We start from the raw sequence: 24128 nt of genomic DNA, 5'->3' as shown, positions 1-24128 counted from the left end.
ACTACTACTACTACTACTACTACTACTACTACTACTACTACTACTACAGTTGTTGTCCTTCATTCTTGAAGACCAAAATGACATCACTATGTTGGGGTCAAGGTACAGTGTGTCCGCATGTGGCAGATCAGACCAATATGAGCTTACAAGACTCTACCACAGGTCAGACAAAAATAGTACATTTGAACAGTTGGGATGGAGATGTCTGCAAATTTGCTCTTATGTTTCTTTTGAGCTACTGAAATTCTGTTTTGCTCAGAGAGCACAGTCCCTTCTCTGATGAGGGCATTCCATGCTGGGCAGTCCTGTGCCAGTGTTTCCCATGTCTCCCAATCAATTCCAAAGTTCTTCAGAGAAAAGGGTCCTTGTATCACTTCTTCTGACCTTCATGTGAGTGCCTGCCTGCCTGCCTCCTCCTCCTCCTCCTCCTCTTACTACTATTACAATCACCACCACTACTACCACTTCTACTGCTACTGCCACCATCACTACTACCACTCTTCCTCTTCCTTCTCCTAGCACTTTTACTCCTGCTATTACCACCACAATTTCAATACAAGCCAACTGTGATTGAGAATGCAATCTTAGGTTTTGTTAAAACATTATTCCTAGGTCTATCTAGAGAGATTGCTGGATAGCAGCCAAAGTATCTTGTTGAGTTCTAGGTGCCACATTTTAGGAAAGACATTGAGAATCTACAGAACAGCTAGAGCTGGGTGACCAGGACGGTGAAGGGCCTAAATATGCAGTTCAGTTGAAGGAATTTGGGGTGTTTAACTTGGAGAAAGAACTTGGGCAGGGAAGCATGATACCTGCCTTTACATAGCTGAATGGCTGTCACGTGGAAATGTGATGAGACTTGTGTAGTGTCACTTCTCAGGACGGACCTGGAAGCAATAGCTGGAAGCTGAAAGGCAGATGTGAAGGAAAAACTTTCTAATAATTAGAAACTTATTCTAATTAGTTTCTCATTTCTAAGTCTGGGATGGGATGTCTCAGGAGACAGTGGTTTACTCTCCACTCAAGATTTTCATGCTGTTTGATGTGTTGTAGAGGGGATTCCCTTTTGGATGCCATCTAGTCTGACTGCTCCTGTCCTTTTCAAGTCTGACACTTTGTGTTCCTGAATTTGGACTTTTTTCAGCAGTCAAAGGGGTAGGAGCTAGCATGATTGTAGTTGTGATTTAAGGAGAGTAATCTGGTAATGAATGGGGCAAGTACACACACACACATCACCAAATAAATGCTTGTTTGATGGATTTAGGAGGCTATTTTGGTAGTCCAGAGGAGAGGTCAAGATGGCCTAAAATGGAGTGGCAGCAAGAGGGATAGAAAGAAGGAAATAGACATGAGGGATATGTCAAAGTTAGAACAGAGAGGATTTTAAAGAAGAAAATCAAATATTGTTCCCCATAACTGTGAGTGTTTCCTAAGACTCTATCCTGGGTCGCTTTCTCTTTTTTCTTTAGACACTCTAAACTGATCGATTGATCAAAAATGAGCCTGGATGACTGGGATGATGGTGACATTTTCCCAGGGGTATTTGTACCCTAAGCATTAATTCTAATTGTGAAATGGAAAACTTTACCCCTCAATGAAGGAGTTTTAGACCTCAGGGAGCATGTGAGTTTGGGTTGGGGGACAAAGACCATTTCTGGGTCCCATAATCACACCCCTCCAGAAGCAGTCGCCTCCTTTTCTTTCATATAAGGCTAACTATAACAATGGAATCACACATTACAGTCCCTCAGAATCCCTTTTGTCGTTCCATTGTTTCAGTCACGTCTGATTCTTTGTGACCTGATATAAAACAGGTATTGTTGTTGTTGTTCAATCATGTCTGACTTTTTGTGACCTCATTTGGGGTTTTCTTGGCAAAGATCCTGGTTTGCCATTTCCTTCTCTAGCTCATTTTACAGATGAGGAAACGGAGGCAAACAGGGTTAAGTGACTTGCCCAAGGTCACACAGGTAGTAAGTGTCTGAGGCCAGATTTGAACTCAGGAAGATGAATCTTCCTGACTCCAGGCTCAGGACTCTATCCACTGCCCCCCTACCTGCCCCTCAAAAACCTTAGTTTTCTTCAAAAGTAAGGTCATGTTGCCTCCTACATGAGGCTGTTTCAGACCCCTCCAGCTGTATATACCTCCCTCTAAAATGAGGTTTGGGGATAGTAGGGGAAACAAAGATCTGAAACAGTCTGGAGTCAATGACCTTCAATTCTAGCCTCAAAACCAGCATCCTATGAGTAACATTTATAAGATAACAGCAGAGCTTAAATTGTGAATTATCTTGCTTTGATACATTCCCTAGAAAGAGCTAGAATAATTTGCAGCACCATGAACATGTATTTTAATGGTCACAAGGTCAGATCAGGGCAAGATCTCCAGGTAGCTCCTGCAGCTATAGTAGTATCAGGTTTCCATTCCCTCACTACATTATATATGTGATGCATATGTTAGTTTGTGTGGTTCTCTGTGGGAGTCAACCATAGGGGGCTAGCCTAACACAGATACTGTGTTATCCTTAAGAGTGGTAATCTCTGAGAAGAGATTCCAGCAGTTTTTTTCTACTACCATAATTATGTTTGCTTTTACTTAAACTTCTACCCTTCAAGTTTCATTTCATTAGCTTAAAACTTTGTCTTTTATTGAAATATAAACACCCCCAAAGGGCCAATAACATTTTGGGCCTTCATTATGACCTCAGCCTAAGCGGATTTCTGTCTTCCTGAACAATAGATTTGAATGGGAGGGAAGGTACAGCAGCGCTGGGTGCCTGAGGACAGAAGAAGGCAGCACCTTGAAAGGAAGGAAAAGGGCAGAGAAGGGACCCTGTGCCTGATAAAAATGCACTTTCAATAACCTCCATGTTTTTCTCCCCCCAAGCTGAGCTTTGCAAGTGCCATTCCAACCAGACATTATTCTCTTCTCTCTCTTCATTTAGCATGCAGCCCAACCATCTCCAGCCTGCTACCAGGGCAAGTCCAACCTCATTACTGAATGTTTTCTGCTCCAGGTGCTCTGTGTTTCAATAGAACTTGTTCTTCAGATGAGATTCTTATTGAAACTTGGAGCGTTAACTTGGCAGGGTACTTCCATCAGCAACTCTCTCCTTAGACTCCCCTGCACAAGGACAGTCTCCGCTTGCTAAGGTGTCTCTAATTGTGAGTAGAGCAGCAGGCTGCACTACCTCACACACAGATGTTACCTATTTGGAAACATCAAACTCAATTTACCCAGATGGCACAGACGATCATAAACTTCAAAAATTTGTTTTCATTTCTTGGTGCACTAAAACGACAAAAACTGGGTTGTGCTCTCTCAAGATTTTGCGTCAGCTTCTGTCCTCCCCAGCCCAGACTCAAGGGAATGCAGTTTATAAACATGAGTTGTCATTTTGCAAAGTCTGAGTCACATCATCTGCTCATCAGTGTGTATTTAGGAAACTCATTTGGAAATGATAAAGAATCATACATGGCGGTCCCTCTGGGGGCAGCCAGACTACATTATCTTAAGTCAAAGTGGCACAATTGGAAAGAACACTGGATTCAGACTCAGGAGATCTGAGTTTGAATTCTTGGCCCTGCTCCTTACTCTCTGTACAGCTATGTGCAGACCTCTTCATCTCTCAGAACCTTAATTTGCCCATCTGTAAGACTTTTAAATCCTATGATTCTATGACTAGAGACTTTTAGTTTCTCTCCTCTCTAGTTTATCCTTTACACAGTTGCAAAGTGATGATTCTAAAGAACAGATTGGACCCTGTTACTCTCTTACTCGTGAAACAGCAGTGGCTCTCTATGATTCATAGGATTAAAATAAAAACTCTTCAGATTTTCATGTAAAGCCTTCCATGTCTGGCTCCCAACTACTTTCCAGGCTTATTGCACATTACTCCATTTTATGCACTCTCTATTTCAGTCAAACTGATTTATTAGCTGTTTCTCATATGGCATATTATTCTCCATCTCTGTTTCTTCGTGAAGGTGCCCTTATGCCTTCTCCAAGAGGCTTTCTTGGTCTTGTCCTTCTTCCCCCTCCACATCACATGACTAATGCCTTCCCTCTGGGACTACCTCTCGCTTATATTGGTTTTTTTTTTTTTTTTCATATTCTCTTTTCTATTAGAATGTGAGTTCCTGGGGCATCTGGGTGGTGCAGTGGATAGAGGACCTGAGTTTAAATCTGGCCTCAGGCACTTGACACTTAATAGCTGTGTGACCCTGGGCAAGTCACTTAACCTTGATTGCCTCACCAAAAAAGGAAAAAAAAGTTTAAAAAAAAAGAGAGAGAGAATGTGAGCTCCTTGGCAGCAGAAGCCATGCTTTTGCCTTTCTCTGTATTCCCATCACTTAGCACAGTACCCGGCACATAGTAAACACTTAATTAGTGCTTGTCAAAAATGCTTGTTGATTGACTGGAATATACTCCCTCTTCATCCCACCCCTTAGAATCTTTAGCTTCCTTTATGATTCTCCTACAGGAAGCCTTTCCAGATCCCCTTAATTGTTAACACTCTTTCCCACCTTCTCAAATTATCACACACATACACACACACACACACACACACACTCATATGTATGTGTGTGTATACATACATACATATATACATACATACATACATATATATATGTGTGTGTGTGTATATATATATATATATATGATTGTCTGTTTTCATGTTGTATCCTCTTAGTAAAATGTGAATCCTTTGAGGGCAGGGACTATTTCTCATTTTGTCATTGTATCCTTAGTACCTAGAATAGTGCCTTGTCCATAGTAGACATTTAATAAATGTTCCTTAGATTGGATGATATAGAAGGTCCTTTACTTCTAAATGCTCTGAGATGTTTATAAGTTCTTTGGGATATGTGACTGGTAGCCCTGGAGGGATCCAACAACTGCCCAAGGGAAGGAATTTTAGAACAAAATAGAGTCATGATTCTTCTGAGTCCATTGGTCTGAAAAGGATCAAATTATCAAACACAGACTCTGTGTTCACCTGGAACTAGGCCAGGGCAGGACTCTAGGTGGGAAGGGAGAAATAGAAAGACAAGTAAAAGGAATGAGAATAGTCCTCCCCACCTATTCACTCAAGCCTGAGCTATATCCTCACCTGTAGGCTACATCAGGGCTAACAAGACATGAATTAGGAAAGGTAAGAGTAGGGAATCCAAGAGGACCTGAGTTCTCTAGATCCTTTTAGCATGAGTGGACTCAAGGCCAAGGACTATATCTTCTCAATCAATCACCCAACACAGATTAAACTAATGCCTGCTGCATTCTTTGATATTTTGTTCTATGCTAGATGTTGTGGGGGCTACAGAATAATCAATTGTAATCCTTGCTCTCAATGGACTTGTAGTGTCCTTGGATAGACAAGACCAGTATGCATTCAAAAATAGATTATGATGCAAGACAGTTTAATTGATTACAAAAAAAAGAGTATTCTCTTTGCAAGTATTATTATCAACATTTTACATAAGAAGAAACAAGTACAGAAAAGTAAAGAACCCATGGACACAGCCAGTGGGGTGCTGCTAAACATTTAACAATTGGCTCTCAGGGAGGGGATGGAAGAACCAATGCACACGTGATATATTTTTAAGTTTAGTCTGTATTGTTGGGGCACCTAGGTAAACAGAGCACCAGCTTTGGAGTCAGGAGAATCTAATTAAAATCAGGTGTTGGACTAGCTATGTGACCATGGTCAAGTCACTTAACCCCAAATGCCTCCAAAATAAAATAAAATAACATAAAAATATAAATCTGCATTGTTAACATTTTCTCCATCACTTTCTTAAGTCTAGAAAAACAACCAAACAATAAATCAAGCCCTGATTTGTAGCATTTGCCAATTTTGGAGGTATAAATACTCACAATGTAAATTCAACAATTATTCCTCTCTAGCTGATTCAAGCTGGCTCCATCATACCTCTGGGTCATTCACAGTTAACAAATGTTGGAGCCAGGGTATAATCCCAGGTCTCCTTACTTCAAATCTAGTGCTCTTTCCATTATACCAGAGAGAGAATGAAGACTTCTGTGTAAGCTAAAGAGCTGTGGGAAATAAGACTGGAGAGATAGGTTGGGCTGTAATTGTAAAAGGACTTAAAAATTAGGCAAAGGAATTAAGATTTGATGTGGTAGGAAAACAAAACAAAAGCCTTTGAACAAGGGAGTGGCATGGTTAAAATAGTACTTGGGGAAGATTATCAGAGAGTTCAGCATAGATTAAAGCTCAGAAAATACTTATTGAACTGAATCAAATCGACTAAAGCTGTTAAAATAAGAATATGACTGCTACTCACATTTCCAGGTCTCTGTGCATTCCCCACCGTGACCAGACAAGGTTTAATCTTTCATTTGGGTTAAGTCCCTAGTTTTGGTTTCAATTATGCAGGTAATTTCTTTTATGCCCCTATTCAGTTTGCATGTTTAGTCAGACTTTATGAGTGTGGCACATTTATAATATTCCCCATTGTTAGCAGAGGCTATTCAACAGAAGGCAGTATCCCATGTGGGGATGATGTATAAGATGCCATCCCAAGTAACAGATCATTGATGAACCCATTTCTCTGATCAATAAATCAGAGAGTTCCTTTGTTCCATTGGGCACCCCCTGAGTAGGAGCCTGTCTAAGCCAGAGAAACTTCTCTTGGGGTGATTCAAAGCATATGAACCTGCCCTTTCAGCTTGTCATATACAAATACAAATCAAGGGGTTTTAAGATCCCAGAGAGATGAGTGACATCCCATGTTCCTTTCAGTCAATAAGTACTTATTAAGCATTTACTATGTGTTAGGCACTGTGCTAAGTGCTAGGGATAAAAAAAAAATGGCAAAACAATCCTTGCCCTCAAGGAACTCACATTCTAATAGTGAAGACAACATACTAACAATTATGTACATATAAGACATATATATATGTATAGGTAAATATATACATGCATATGTGTATACACATACATCTAAGTATACACATAGAGTATAAGTGGGAGGTAATTCCAGAGGGAAGGCACTAGAAGTGGGGGAGATTGGGGAAAAACCATTTAAATAGAAATTTCAATATAGAAGGAACAAAAACAATTTTCAGGAAAGTTATCACTTGACAGTGGATAGAGCACCAGCCCTGAATTCAGGAGGACCTGAGTTCAAATGTGACCTCAGACACATAACATTTACTAGCTGTGTGACCCTGGGCAAGTCACTTAACGCCATTGCCTAGCCAAAGGAAAAAAAGAAAAAGAAAGTTAACACTTGTGTCCATGTTTATGCTTTATTAAAGACTACTTGTTTACGTGTATAAAGTAAACAAATATATTATAAGGGAAATTCAAGAGAATACTCTAGTGCTGTACCAGGAGGTCTCATCTTGGCAGAGAAATAAAGACAATGTCAGTAAAGCACAAACCAGGCAGGTCCTATTTAGCATTTGGGCTTAGCCATGGACTGTGTTTGCCTGTGGTTTGAAGGCTAAGCTAGTTAAGTTTGGAAAGGCTCATCACCAGAGGATTGACCACCAGGTGATCAAGTGTTTTTCAGTCATAGCAACTCATGAAGAGTGTAACCTCAGTTGTGAATAGGTTGTAATCTGCAAAGATTATGGGAGTACCCCCACAGATGAAATCACAGATCCTTGAAGAAAAGAGAAAAATTAACAAAAAACCAAATACCCAGCCACCAATGATGCTTTGAGTTCAATCCCCTGGGTGTTTCAAGAAAAAATGTTTAAGCTAATATCTCACACCAAGGCTAAATTGCAAACCATGTACCAGAATGAACTATATTACTTTGCTGAATTCCAAACTGAATTAAAATATTAGATATGAATTTCTACTAACATACAAACCAAGCTAAAGTTGTCTATGCCTTCAATCCCTGAATCTGAATTCTTGGTGAACAGCGGCTTATCAATAACTTCAATAAAACTTCTAAGCTAGAACCTGAAAATTAAAATATTTCCCAAACTAGGACCAGCAGACATTTCATCTCAGTAAAATCTCTAGTTTGTTCTAGAATTATCTAGATAACTCTTTAAATGCTTCAATTCAGTTTGCATATTCAGGTCTACCTTCTGAGCCTTGCCCATTTTTAACAAGCCCTACTGTCTTGGGGTGGGACATTTAAGTGGATTCAATTCAAGAAAGTCAGTATGTATTAAGTGCTTACTATGTGCTAGCCTGGTGCTAAGAGCTGAGGATACAAAACAAACAAACAAACAAACAAAAAAACCCCATCAAATGTGGGGAAGAGGATGTGAGAAACCACTCCAAGTAACAGATAATGGTTGCACCCATTTCTCCATTCAAGAAATCAGTTGGCCCATTCTAGCCTAGCACCCATTATCTGCCTAACACCTGTGACCTGGGCCAATATCTTTGAAGTCAGGGACTATTTTGCTTGCTTGCATTTGTGCACTTAGTACTTAACACAATGCCCAGCCCATAGAAAGTGTTTGATAAATACTTTTCCATTCATTTTCTGACTCTCATGAGCCAATGCCGCAATTGTATTTTTTTTTGACAAAAGGAAATCTCAGAATCTCTTGTTTTGAATAAGTTCTGCTAACTTTGAAGTATTTGGAGAATGAATGTTATCATAGGATCAGAGGATTTAAACCTGAAAGGGATGATAGAGATCACTAAGTCTGGATTACCTACTTTACAGATAAGGAAACTGAGGACCATCGAGGGTAATTGACTTGCTCAAGGTTACACAGGTAGCAAGATCCAAGATTTGAACCCCAGTCCTTTGACTCTAAATCAGGGCTATGTATTGTGGTTTTCCTTTTATAGAATGTAACTTCCTTGAGAGGACTGTTTAATTTTTGTCTTTGTATGCTCAGTGACTATCACAAAAGTGAAGGTACAAATGATTGTTGATTGATTGATTGATGTTACACTGCCTTCATCATCATCATGTATGTTGTTAGAACTTAAAGAGATTTCACAGAACCAGATAAGTCCATCAGTACTAAATGCACCAGCCCCATTAACTTGGTAACATTGAAGGGAAAGCCACATAACTTAATTGGAGACGCCTAAGAGAGTAAAAAAAGGAGTAATTTTGGGGCAGCATCCTCCCCCAAATTAGGGCAGCAAACCTTCAAAATGGGATGAAGAAAGGATAAAACCAGGAACCTCACCATAGAGCCTCAGCCTTTTGGCTGTGACAAGAGTGAGTAGTTCATGATAGAGAGGCAGCTTCCTGCATTTGACGAATTTACAGACAGCTATCTCCAGTTAGATGAATGGGACTTCATAGTCTATCTTCACTCCATGTATGAGGGCAGCTTAGGGACACTGAATAGGGCCAAATGTTTTATAAGAAAGGGCAGAGTCTCACTTAAGAACAGAGAGTAGTTTCTCATCTCTATTGTCATAGGCAGGAAGGTGCCAATTATCTGGGAAGCTCAATGGTTCTAGTTCAGAAGGTCTAAGGCATAGGAGATTATAGCTACAGGAGGTTCAAGAAAAGGAGGCAAGGGCAGAAATCAGGGGATGTCTCTAGAGCAGAGATAGCCTATCACCACAAAGGCTGAAAACCCAGAGATTTTTCCAGACTACAATAGTCATCATTAGTAGAGATGGCCCAAGATAAGGATTTTGCAATTTTTCCAATCTATAATATGTCAATGAACTTATAAAATGGTGGAAGAAGAGGAATATGGGGCTGAAAAGGCATACTGACCCTTTCTAACTAACTTGCTCACCCATACTACCCACATCTAGCAACATCATACTCACATAAAGATAAACATGTACACTCCAGCATTTACCAAGATAAATATATTCAGAGACATGTACTCAGAGGCACACAAGGACTTGGAGATACAAGTATAGACACAGACATGCAATATACAAGTTACCCTCTTTCCTCTTATTATGACAAAATGTAAGAGAAGAGACCTTACAAATCATCATGTTTATTCCCCTCCTTTAATGGAAGAAGAAACCGAGGCAAACATAACTAGGTCACATAAGTTAGGAAGCATCTGATCAGGTAATCAAACCTGTCTTCTGACCCCAATCCTGTGTTCCTTCCACCATACAACACTGATTCCAGTGACATGTTCCCTCTTACTATGATTCTCACCACATAAATTTAAAATATCCCATCAAAAATTGGCCAAGGGGAACTTGGCAAACCAGAACCCCATGACCTATCAGAGCCATCTTCTCAAGATTCCCATGGGTCACAGTAGGGTCCTGATTGGAAATCTTTGCTGCCTTCCTGTCTATATAAAACAAGGAAAAGATTTTTACTTGAGTCAGACATGTTCCATTGAGGTTCCATTGAGTAGTCACTAGAATGACCCAGTTTTGAATGTGATATAGTGTACCCTCTATCCTGAATGTGAAAGCACAAGCTGTATCTATGAAAACACAGTCTAGACGAAGCAAAACAGAAGCCCTGCATTTTAAACACATTTCTCACCTGTCTTCTCTAACCTCCCAAGCCACCTCATACTGTAATTCATAAATTAGATTCCTAATTAGAAGGTGCAAAAGTGTACTTCAAGTCACACCAGACACATACACAATCCCTTTTCCTTCAATTAGTTCTCCATAATTGATCAAGGTAGCACTGCCCTCTGTGTCACTGGGAGAGAAATACAAGTTTCCTTTTTTATTTTCCAAAGAGTTTGTTCCTATGACTGTTTGAATAAGGTCATTCCTTGAGGAAACTTTTCCAGAGTGAATTAAGCAGCCTTCATATGAGGATAAAGAGGTTCACAACAAAGATTAAATGTAGCTGTGTTAACAGGCCCTGATACAATTTTAGCATCTTCCCCTCTCCCCCATAATCCTTCTCAACCACCATATCTCGTCATCTCCCTCCAAGAACATTTAAAATCAAAGCATAGGCTTAAGTCTGAGGACTCATCTGATCTGTGACAAGCTGATTTCATAATTTCCTTCTTAGCCAGAACAGGTTGGAAAATAACTATAACTCATGGTAGCGTGGGCTCTTTTCCCCCCAAGAGACATTTCAGGTCAAGAGGGACTGAAATAGGATGGTTGTTTGAAGTAAAACAAAGATTTTAAAGCTGCATCAGCAAAGGGAAGTGGAGAATTTGAGACAATTTTCCCAATAATTTAGTGCCTCCCATCCTTTTTTTTTTTTTGCTTAAAACATGCAGATAACTGAAAGAGATAAATCCCTTTTGATTTATTTTGTGAAAGCATTGTTTTCTTCACCACATGTCGTTTATGGAGAGGATAAATAGATGGAGCCTCAGAGTCACAATCTCAGACAAAAGCCTGATAAAACCAGTTTGAGATCAATTCTTAGTAGTGTGTGCCATCTCTAGCAATTTAACTAGGTTGGATCAGCATCTCAGTTCCTTCTTGCTACCTACAGTTGGAATCTGAATTAATGGGGCAGAGAATTCCATTGTTCCTATGTTTCTGATCCAGAATTTGTAAAGGTAAATACACAGGATTTCTACTCTTCTATAACCTATCTCAGCTATGTTGTGACTAGAGGAGAGATAAGATCAATAGCATCAAAAAGGTTTCAGATACTGATTCTTACCAGCTAAGCCTAAGGCCTCAAAGAAGGTAGCAGTCAAAAGCAAATGCCTTGCTTTCACAGCCTGAAAAATTAGCCTTCCTCCTCCATGTGCGGGACTCCAAACTCTAAGTCTCTGTTGAACAGTTGGCTCTCCTGACTATGGCTTGGTAAGTGAAGGATATGGTTCTCATAAATGCATATGGTTTTGGAACTGCTTAAATTGTGGATATAGTGCTGGACTTAGTGTCAGGAAACCTGAATTTGAATCTTACCTTGGATCTTTATTAGTTGTGAGTCTCTTGACAAGTAATTTAATTAATTTCTCTCAACCTCAATTTTCTCATTTGGAAAATGGGGATAACAATAGAATATACCCCATAGGGTTATTGTGAGAATCAAGTGAAATGGCATATGTAAAGTCCTTCACAAACCTTAAAGCACTATATAATGTTTATCATCATCATCCTACATTGGGGAGGTACTTTCCAGAGTTTTAGGAAATTTCCCTATTGTCAGCTATGAGGAACTAGAGCTAATGAGTTAGTCCTAACCTTGCCTCAGTTTCCTGCTTTCACTTTCATAGGATTATAGAATGTTAAAACAGCAAGAGTTCTTCAAGGTTATTTAGGCCAACATCTTCATTTCCCAAAGGAGGAAACTGTTGCCTACAGATATGACTTGTCCAAAGTCAGACATTAAGCTAATGATGTAGATGGAACTAAAATCTAAGTTTTTGGCTGCCTGGTCCTAATTCTCTTCCTACTATACCACATTGCCTTTCCGTCTCTGTATCTGTAGTCATCTTCAAAGTTGGCTTTCACCATCCTCATTTCTCTAGGTGAAATACAAGTGATATAATAGAACATACTTGAAAAGTCTTATAAAGTATTTTTATTAGAGTATGCATTTTTAAAGAAAAGTTAATTTTGGGAAAAATAAAGGAAGAACATACCACATAACTTCTGAAGAGATTTCTCTGAGTATGTCTCTCGGTCACATCCCTTTCCAATGTAATTAGTCTGTAGTTCTGTGGTTATCTGGATGGAGGAAACTGGCCCATCACAAGTTTCCAGGTGGATGCTGGGAAACAGCGGCATGCTCCCTGAACCAGGCTTGTACTCGATTCTTTTGGCCCAGTCTGAATAAAAAAGAAAAAGGAAGGGGAAAATTATTAGAATCTGAGTTAAGATTTTGACCTTGTTTTTATACAGTTCATCCAACGAAATCACCAGTTTGTAAAACATAATTTAAATCACATGATCCACAAGGGGAAAGAGGCGCATTTAGTTCACACATGCCAAAATTGCACCTGGGTTGAAATGAGGAAGAAGAAACCAAGGTGATCTGCAACATTTCAGATAACCTCTGATTCTAGGGATTTAACCACTAAACTTATAAATTAACTTGGTTCTCACTCAATTGGTGTGAAAACCACCAGGCACCTCAGGTGTGAGTTTTAGTACTTGCCATGTCACTAGAACTCAGCTGTGAGCTTTATCACCAGGGTGCCCACCAGTTTAGTATTTTTAGCTAATTTTGACTATAGGTTAAAGAGATTGTGTCCTAATCCCTTCATCAGAGATAATGAGATTCATTCTAGTATGCCTGTATCATGTCTTTTTGTTTTCATACAGGTTCCAGGATCTTTAAAAATGAATGCTGAGAATACTTTAGAATAAGAGACCACATGGATGTCATAGCTTGGTCTCACATTCTTTGATGTTCAAAGTCCAGACAAGTAATTGGGGAAGACTAATAATCAGCTCATTCTCTGATTTGTTATTTTTGAAGGAAAAACCAGCTTTTGCGTACAAAGAAGATAAGGCAATAAGTGACTTCTTTCCTCTTTTTTTTCCTTTTCTCTCCTTTCTCCTTGGTTTCCAGTGAAGTCTGCAACAAGGGTCAGATGAAAAGAAGAAACTGACTTCCTCTTTCCACAGTTGTGTGTGAAGGATGCATTATGACCCCAGAAGACTCTGTCCCTGAGTGATGGCATATATACATAATAAAGCTACATTTTAGTCAACTTTCAAATGTCTCTTGTTCTCTCTCCTCTCCTCCTCCGAGATTTCTGTAGCATATTTCTTCCGAGAAGCTCAAAGATTTTCAGAGGTATTAACTAGTTCATGTTCATTCCCATCCTATGAGGTTGGTAGGTCATGTATTAGAATATCTGTTTTACATATCATGAGACTTAGGTTGGTTGCTTCTGTTAATAAGAAAGCACACTAAGATAGAGGATTGAATATATGACCTTATTTGGCCAAATATATAGAAATTGGACACTAAAGTGCCTTTTAAAAACTAAATGAAAAATCAGAAGAAAAGTCATGGGTTTGGGAAAAAGTTCTACATTGGGTATATCTGATAAAAGTCTGTCATCCAAAATCTGCAAGAAACTGACATCAATTTTTAAGATTTCTAGCCAACACCAAGAGACAAGTGGTCAAAAGATATGAACATATAGTTGTCAAAAAAAAGAAATATCAGCTATCAATAACCATTAAAAATGGGGGCAGCAAGGTGGTGCAGTGGATAGAGCACCGGCCCTGAAGTCAGGAAGACCTGAGTTCAAATCCAGCCTCAGACCTAACACTTGACATGTACTAGCTATGTGACCTTGGGCAAGTCACTTAACTCCAGTTGCCTCACTTTAAAACAATGGCTTAAAATTATTAGTAATAAGAAAATGCAAATTAAAACAATTCTGAGATATCCTCTTACCCATATCAAGTTAGCAAAGATAATAAAAGAACTCCTTTTTAGAAGGGCTGTGGGAAGAGAGAAATGCCAAGTCATAGCTGGCAAGGCCTGCTAAGAAAGAATTCAACCAAAAGTTACTTAATTGTTCATATTAGAGATTCTACTTCTTTGACTATATCACAAGGAGGTTATTGACTGAAAGAAAAGACTGATATGTAAATAAATATTTATATCTATGCTGTAGTAATATAACAGAATATTACTGCATTGTAAAGAAAGAGAAATATAGAGAATTTCAAAAAATGTGTTAAAACTTGTATGAAGTGATATTGAGTGAAAAAAAGAGGCAAAAGAAATTTTTCTCCATTCTTTGTAAAGTAAACTAAATGACATTCAAAATGTGATGTAAAAAATAAAGGCAACATTGAGAGACATCAGAACTTTGGTCAAATATACTGGTAAATGTTAATAACATACCTTCAAAGTTAAAAGACAAAACCTTTTCTGTTAATAATCAGTAAACTGTTTTGGAAGAGTGTACCATGTAAGGGTTTTTGAGTTACCTTTGTTGTAAGGTATTTGTTTTGTCAAAACAAAAATGTCAATCTATTTTTAAAAATTGGACTGGCAGTGATTTCAGTAGCTTTGCATAGCTTTATACCCCAAGAGTCTTGATTTACCAGTAGCAAAAAAATAGAAGAAAACCTTAACATTTTAATAAAATAAAATGTATATGATTTCTGGACTTTGTGACCTTTCACAGTGTTCAGAAGCTATCTTTTCAAGAATAGATTTAAAAAATCCCCCAACAAAAGCTTGTTGAATATGAATTTTACCACATAGAACTCATTTTCTGACTTCTTGTTATCAAGTTACTGCCATTTCTTATGATGACTATCATTATTATTTTCATAATTCACCCATTCACATTTACTGAGCACCATCCATGTGAGAGGCCTCTGTGATAAGCACTGTGGGAAATATAAAGACATATAATACAAAGTCCTGTCCTCAGGTAGCTTTCAATTTAGTACAGTAGAATAGACACATACACAGTTAATTATAATACAAAGTAGGATGTGTTAAGGACCATGGGAAAGACAAAGACAAAGTGTTTTCCCAGGTGTAAGAGATCACTTCTGGGATAATCAGGCAAAGCAATACATAAGAGGAAATATTGTGAGTTGAGTTTCAAAAGATGAACTTTGAAAAGGTGATGATATGGTGGAAGGCATTGCAGAAGGAAAGGAAGGACTGAGCTAAGGTATAGAGGGAGTAGAGAATATAGTATATTTAATGAATGGCAAATAGTCCAGTTGGGCTAAAATATAGAGGAATAGTAGGATATAGCTGAAAATACAAAGTTAATTTATATTGAGGCAAGTTTCTTTACTCTTTAATGTATTAATTTATTTCTTGATTTGGGGTCAGTATTTTCAAATAAAGATTTAAAAAAAAAACGTAATACAAGGTGAAGAAACCTATAGCAGAGGAGAAACAAACAGAGGGAGAGGCTGAATCATGAACAAGCCTCGCTCTCATTCTGTAGGAAGGATACAGTTGGTAGAGACTCAAACAGCATTCTTGACCCAAACAAATATTTGTATCTTTCCAGTATCAAGTCCTAAGTTTGTTCTTTGTTTTATAATACAGTCAAATAAAGAAATTCTCTGAATCTTGGATTCAGTAGATTTACAGCACCACCGGTTCATAAAATTCTTACTATTTTTTTAATAAAGCTTTTCACTTGACTTTCTTCCAATTGTTGTAAATGGAAGATATCCAACCATAGTCTCAAAACAACTTCCTTTTTATCTAGATTACTTGACAAAGAAAGACAGAAAGACATTTTGGCATCATGGAAAGAATACTGACTCTGGAGACAGAGGACTCAGGTTCATATTATGCCTCTAATGCATACCTGTGTGACTATCAGTGTCGCCCAAGGCTCTGTCCTGGGTTTTCTTGTCTTCTCCCTCTATGTACTGTATCTACTTGGTGATCTCATTAGCTCCCATATATTCAATTATCATCGCTAGCTATACTATCCATCCAGTAAGACCTCTAGTCTTATGTGTCTAACTGTCTAATGGATATCTTGAACTGGATGTTCCACAGACCTCTTAAACACAATATGTCTATGCATAAGCACCAGCACTGTAGTCAGGAGGACCTGAGTTCAAATCTGCCTTCAGACACTTGACACTTACTAGCTGTGTGACCATGGGCAAGTCACTTAACCTCATTGCCCAGCCAAAAACAAACAAACAAACAAAAAAAAGCCCCAAAAAACTAAAACCACAGCATGTCTAAAATGGAATTCATTATATTTTTTCCCCAAGCCCTCCCCTCTTCCTAACTTCCCTATTGCTGTTGAGGGGATTACCATCCTCCTAGTCACCTAGGCTCGCAACCTAGATGTTATCTTTGACTCCTCACCCTCTCTCACCTCCTTGTATCCAATCAGTTGCCAAGTTTTGCTGATTCTACCTTCATAACCTTTCTTGTATACTCTCCCTTCTCTCCTTTGATACTATCACCACCATGATGCCATCCCTTATCACCTTGTCCCAGGATTATTGCAGTACCCTCTCTGGTTGATCTCCCTGCTGCAAGTCTTTCTCCACTCAAATCCACCCTCTATTCAGCTGTCAAATTGATTTGAAAGGTCTGACCAGGCAGATGTTGGTCTAACTATGCCTCGTCCTTTCCTCCCCAACACTAGTGGTTCCTTATTGTCTTAAGGATCAAATATAAACTCCTCTGTACTTTATTTGTTCATTCAGTTAGTAAGCATTTATCCAATGCTTACTGCATGCCAGGCACTATACTAAGTACTTGGGATACAAAAAAAAAAGCACATACATGGTCTCTGCCTTCATGAAGCTTACATTGTAGTGGGGGAGACAACATGTAAACAACTATGTACAATCAAGATATATAGAGCACATGAAGATATCTGAAAGGGGAGGCATTAGCAGATTCAGGAAGAGGGGGACCAGGAAAGGCCTACTGTAGAAACTGGGCTTGGAGCTGCCTTGAAGGAAGTTGAAGAAACCAAGAGACAAACAGAAATGAGGGGACAGAGCATTCCAAAAATGGGGGACAGCCGGTGAAAAGGCACCAGATTGTGAGAGAGAGGGCCATGTTCAAGCACATCAAGAGGCCAAATACCCCTAGTTAGTGAGAGTAACCTGTATGATGATTTAGCAAAGAGGTTAAGGAGCAGTCAGACAATTAGATACTTAATAAATATTTTAATTGAATCCAATGGCATTTTGGAAGCAGAATTGACCCTGGCAGAATTCTAAACTGTCAGAAATTATGTTCAAATTCTATCTCCCCTTTCTCCACTCTGGCATCCTTTTCCTCCTTCCACTCAGGCTGTTCCTACTAACACACTCCATCTCCTGACTGGCTAAAAGCTCACCTTCTACAAGAAACCTTTGCCAACCCCTCTTAATACTAGTGCCTTCCTTCCTTCTTGATTATCTCCATTTTTTCCTGTGTATGTCTCGTTTATATAGTTGTTTTACATGTTGTCTTTCACCATTAGAATGGGCACTCCTTGAGAGCAGGGACTGTTTATTTTTTATCTTTTTAGAATCCCCAAACTTAGCACAGTTCCTAGACCATAGCAGATACTTAATAAATGTTTTTTGATTGATTGACTGATCTCAGGCAAGTTACTTAACCTTCCAAGGCATCCATTTCCTCATCTGTAAAATAAGAGGGCTGGAATGGAAAGAAGGCTGCTAACATCCCTTCTCACTTTGGATCTAAGGTCCTATGACTTTTCAGCAGTATTTAATTCAGATGCAGTGATGCTGAAGAAATGGACTTTACTCTACATCTATTTCATTATTTCACTACAGAGTTTTAACATCAATCTTTTAGTCTTTGCATCCATTTTTTCTTTCCCTTTCTGTGAAAAAAGCACAGAATTGGCAGTCTGACAATTGGGTTCTAGATCAGTTCCTGGCATGGAGTAGCTATGTGACTGGCAGCGCTTTGAGCCTCAGCTCCTTCGTATGCAAAATCAGATGGTTGGATCACATATTTCCTCCTGTTTTAATACTGTATGATTCTTGAATACTAAGACTTACTCATAATTTGTTTTGCTTAGTTTGTATATATAATATATATGTGTATACATATGTATATGTATATTATGTGTTTGTGTGTGTATGTATATATTTGGAAGAAATTGGGGTTAGGTGACTTGCCTAGTGTCACACAGCTAGTAAGTGTCTGAGGCCAGATTTGAACTCAGGTCCTCCTGACTCCAGGACCACTGCTCTATTCACTGAGCCACCTAACTACCTCTGTCTATATTTGTAATAAGGTTTTGTCTTTCTTTCTTTCTCAGTGGGGGAGTGGAGAAGCAAGAGGGAAAAAAGATATATGTTGTTTGAAAAAAAATTAATTTTAAAAACATGCAATATAGTCACTAGAGGAAGAATCGGGAATAAAGGCTGAAGTTCTTTTCTGTCCCTGTTATTCTCATCAGGCTTCAGAGTTTCTCATGTATATTCATTATAAGAATGTTCATTGGAAATCACTAAGCAATGTTAGTCATTTTAAGTAGTTCTCTTCTCCTAAAGTAGAAGTGGTCATTGAGGTAGCCTTTAATTGATTTTCTTTTCTTAGGAAAACTTAATTTTCCAGAACACCATAATGCCTAGGATAATTATGTATAGAAAATTTACCACATCACCTTTGTAAAACTACTTTTACTCTTTTATTCAGGCCCGTTGGGGAAAACAGAGAAGATTTGAAATTACAGGGTCCTATTACTTCTGCCACAATCCCAACATGACTAAGAAATGTATCAGAACTGAATTCACCCATGGGATTATGCAATCTTCAGATAAACCCTGGCATTTAGTAACCTACCATAGGACACATCTCATGAGTAAGCAGCCTCCACCATGGCTGTGTGCTCAAAGAAACAATGCTCTTTCCCCTCACCTCAGTTATTCAATGACTGACATTCAGTATTTTGAAGTTCATTCTTTTGCCCTTGTAGGAAAAACCTTGAAATGAGTAATAGGAATAATAGGGCTTCTGAGAATATGGTTCGATGAGAATAGGGGAAAAAGTACATAGAACATAAGAGTATAAAGATAGCCTGAGTGGAAGGAGGAAAAGGATGCCAGAGTGGAGAAAGGGGAGATAGAATTTGAACATAATTTCTGACAGTTCAGAATTCTGCCAGGGTCAACTCTGCTTCCAAAATGCCATTGAATTCAATTAAAATATTTATTAAGTATCTAATTGTCTGACTGCTCCTTAACCTCTTTGCTAAATCATCATCCAGGTTACTCCCACTAACTAGGGGCATTTGGCCTCTTGATGTGCTTGAACATGGCCCTCTCTCTCACAATCTGGTGCCTTTTCACCGGCTGTCCCCCATTTTTGGAATGCTCTGTCCCCTCATTTCTGTTTGTCTCTTGGTTTCCTCAACTTCCTTCAAGGCAGCTCCAAGCCCAGTTTCTACAGTAGGCCTTTCCTGGTCCCCCTCTTCCCAAATCTGCTAATCAGATATCTTCATGTGCTCTATATATCTTGATTGTACATAGTTGTTTACATGTTGTCTCCCCCACTACAATGTAGTAAGCTCCATGAAGGCAGGGATTATGTATGTGGCCTTTTTAGTGCCTGGCATGCAGTAAGCATTGGATAAATGCTTATGGACTAACTGAATGAACAAATAAAGTACTGAACTAATAAACAAAAATAGAACAAAACAAAGAAACATAATACATAATCCTTGCCCTCAGGGATCATAGAAATCTAGTAGAAGATCAAGACATGGCAGATGTAGACAGGGAAGAGACTTTAAAGGTTATCTAGACTAACCTTCATTTTATAGGTGAGGAAGGGAAGGTTTAGAGAGGTTAAGTGACTTGACCAAGATAATACAGGCAGCAAGTAGAAAGCCAGCTCCTCTGTTTGCAAATTCAGTTTTCTCTCCACTACACCACACTGTCTCCCTTAGATAAAAGACTAGCACATAGATAACTATTGTTTAAAATAGGACATGGTGAGTACAAAAGAGATAGAGTAATACATTTGGAAGAAGGAAAGAACATTTCCAACTAGAAGGGATCAGGGAAAGTTTTCATGGAAAAGCTGGGTCTTGTAAAATGGAGAGGACAAGAAGAAGTCATAGGATCATAGAGTTAGAGTTGGAAAGGAGTTCAGAGGTCATATAGTAGTGACTTGCCTATTCTCACATAACTAGCAAGAGGCAAAGCCAGCATTCAAACACAGGTCACTGGTCCTCTGACTGAAAATACAGGGCTCTTTCTTCCATCCTCCAGGGTCTCTCTGGAGATGGTGGGAGAAAGCATCTATGGCAGAGTGAAGAATATTAACAAAGAAAATTATAGTCAAGAAACAAGGACACAAAGCTTCACTGGCAACAATGAAAATCCTCATCTGCTTTGTTATAGTCTATGTGGTTAGTGTGAGTGTGTGCATGTGCATATGTGTGGTGAATTACAAGTGAGGGCAAAAAGAGCAAGGGGTGAAGAGATCTCCAAAGGGCAGAAATATTCAATTTATCTAATCCCTAGACCTTTTTTTTTATAATTCCTGTACTTTCTGAATGGTCTGGGATTTTGATTCTTTGAACAGAAGAATCTATTTGTATTACCCACGGTAAACAACAGGGGCAGCATGGTACTGGCCTAGGAGTTGGAGGACAGAGTTTGAATGTATATTTTCCACTTACAGCTTATGAGACCTTGAACGAGTTACTTCACCTCTGTGGATCCTTATCTGTAAATGGAAGGGGTTAGATTAGGTGATGTTTATGGTTTAAAATCCTATTATCTATCTTCTGATTTTATAGCTTTTAATCATGGTCCCCTGAACCATTGTTCAGATGGTTCTCCCATTTTCAGATGGGAGAAAACAATGGCTTTGATCAGTATACTATTCACCTGAGCACTTCAGATGCCCTTCTCAGGGGTAACTCTTTAGCTCACTGATGTCCATTGATAACCAGGACAGGATACAATCTTTCAGGTGTTGATGGCTTTTTGTGCAAAGAGATGAAAGCATTTCTTATTTTGTTCCCAATGATTTTCTAGAGGATGCCTATAATTTTGTTGGCTATAGAGCTACAGTTGTTTGCAAATACTTGGGACAAGCACTAATTTTGATATGGTTTCATTTTTGTGATAACAGGTGTTTTACTCTCCCTCTTTTTTCTCTTTTGTTGCATTGTTCAATGCTGTATTGAGTGCTGTTACCCCCTCATTACCACGACTACAACTCACTATGTGTTTCTTTATCTAGCCATTGTTATATGTATTAAGGCTTGGCCTTGCTGAAATGATCTCCTCAATATTAGAGTAGATTCCAGTAAACATGTCTAATTTCTATGATGTATAAAAAGTTTGAGAGACATGGTTTCTGGGTAATTAATAACTTTATTAATCATGCTAGTAATTAATAAAAGGATGATCATTTGGTCATCTCTCCTAAACCAAAGACTCCTCATGGAACCCACTCAAAGCTTATATGGCCTTGGAAGAGTGGGTGTTCCTGAGGGTGGACATCAACTCTGATTGGTTAACAACTAATGAGAGAATGAATATTATAATGAGAGCTGGGATTCCTCTAATGAGGGGCTGTGGAGGTGTAATTCTGATCATCATGTAGTCTTGGACAAAGAAACTTGTCTCTTATCCAGACTACCCCCCCCCCCCCGGGCAATCTAGACAAAAGGGGGGCCAACTCTGCCCAGACCTGGCTGACTAAAACACAATGGGTTAGATTTCACCTGGACTAGAATATCTTTACCTTTTGATCAGATCTAAGTTTTGGTCAAATCTAAGACACACCCAATTGGATGTGTCTTCTCAAGATTTCATCTCTTTATCAGTCCTGCCCTTCAAAGACTGACTAAATAGCCTATAGGGAATGAGGAAATAGAAGGACGGAGACACTTTAGTCCTAATTCAATAATTGGTTATTAATATAAGAGAGAAATAATAATTTCTCTCATTTGCCTATTCTCTGTGAGCTCTTTGGTCATTTATTTTCAGAGTTGACATCACTCTTTGAGAACCAAAGAGCTTAGAACTACCTCTCAGAATTTCTGCTAGCAGGATAGAGTGCCAAAACTCCTAATTAGTATGAGTGTGTAAACCACCCAGAACCTAATCATTACCATCACATAGGCTCAGGTTAGAGGCTAACAGTGCCACCTGGTAGTGACATAGAATCAGAGAACTTTCAAGGCAGTAGGGACTTTAAATTGGTCAAACTCTTATTTTGCAGATGAGGAAAATGAGGTACAGGAGTAATTAAATGACTTGTACAAGGTCTCACAACTATTTAGTGGCTAAATCAGGATCAGAACCCATATTTCTTGCTTGTCTCACTGAATTATGCTACCTTGATTTCAAACTTGGCCACAGAATTAAGAGCTGATCATTTTACATAGAGGACTTGTGCTTTTGGAATTCCCCTTATTTATTTTACAACATATTGTTCTGAACAACCAGGTTTATTTTGAAAATGTTCTATTCGCTGTTTCTATGATTTGATAAATCATTTACCTAGCTAAGTTGTGCTCTTGAGAAAGTGCTTACATTTTATAAAGATGGCTGGCAGTAAACTGACCATTGTGGCTGCAATTCTAAGAAGTGAAAGAGAAAAAGAAAGAAAAAGAACAACTGTTGTTGGACTAATTCCACCCACAAATATTTTATTTCTAAGATTGAGAACACTGACATGCTGTATAAAATCTGGAGTCAATCTCTGTAGATCAAGGATTTAGAACTGTGATTATTTTATTACAACCCCTGTGAAATTTAGAAATAGGTGTTTTCTTATCAGGAGAATATTAATCATCTGATATTTTCATGTTACCTTCCTGAAGCTAGAGAAAAATCAAATCTGTGACTGCTGGAAATCAAAGCCTTCAGGGGGCCCTTGTAATCCAAAGATTGAGAGTCATTATTCCATTGTTCTGATCGGAAATAATAAAATGACAAAAACAAATTGGAACAGGCTGACTGAAAGACACTCCTTTTTTCTCTTGAAAAGTGAATGTGCCTGGACCTTCACTTCTTCTTAATATTAGCAGCTCTAAGACTCTGTATTACTAGAAAAAAGTCCTTACCACAGATATTGGCAGAAGTTAAATAACAAGTTGGTATAAGGATATATTAAGATAAGGGGAAGCTATCAAATGAAGGCACTATATCAGATAACATCTATGGCTCCTTCTAGATCAAATATTAAATGAAGATTTGAACCTTGTTCTCTGTTTACTCATATCATAGCGTTCTCATACTTTGAGTTTCCATTGAGTTAGAATGATCTACTCAAGAGACAATAATTGGGCTTAGATTCTTAAAATCTAGTCACTGCTCAGATTCCTAAAATCTAGTCAATAGCCCACTAATATTCAGACTCCTTAAGAATCTGCCCAATATGGGAGATCTTTAATAAACCTTGTCTTTGGCTGAAAGAAGGTTTGGGTCGAATTCTTTCGGGTAGGACTCATGTGTTCTGATTTTAGGGTCCCAGCACCCCTAAACCTCATCATTTTGGTGGCCTGTACGGGGAAACTGCCTAACACCAAGTTCTTATCTAGCCAAGACTGGAAGGTATGTAAACCTCCCCCCCCACCACTTCTTGTTCTGCAGTTGGGGTCACTCTCCAAGCACCAAGGCTTGGAGGTGCTTTTTGGCAGTTACAAGGCTGTCTCGCACTTGGCCTGACACTCTCAGGCTCTTGGTCCACTGGGTCAGTTCGAGGCCATGGACCTGGGTATACCTTCCGCAGCATAGAAGGCAAGGACGAATGCCCTAACTGGAAGTGTATGCCCAATTCTGTCAGTTCTCTCGGTGCTAGAGAATTGGGGAAAACTGCAGTTGGTTTTT

General features: G+C 38.8%; 1 protein-coding gene across 1 annotated transcript in view; it reads right to left on the bottom strand.

Moving 5' to 3' along the window:
• CLSTN2 (calsyntenin 2) overlaps positions 1-24128 on the bottom strand; it is a 539158-nt gene that overhangs the window by 127604 nt on the left and 387426 nt on the right. Inside the window, exon 6 of the mRNA XM_027845178.1 lies at positions 12470-12655. Coding sequence (XP_027700979.1) covers positions 12470-12655 — 186 coding nt within the window. The remainder of the gene's footprint in view (positions 1-12469; positions 12656-24128) is intronic.

The sequence above is a fragment of the Vombatus ursinus genome, unplaced genomic scaffold, assembly GCF_900497805.2.
Source record: "Vombatus ursinus unplaced genomic scaffold, bare-nosed wombat genome assembly UNPS02014959.1, whole genome shotgun sequence".
Lineage (NCBI taxonomy): Eukaryota > Metazoa > Chordata > Mammalia > Diprotodontia > Vombatidae > Vombatus > Vombatus ursinus.
Note: the sequence above shows the minus strand (reverse complement) of the source record. Positions and strands in the feature narration are given on the sequence as shown.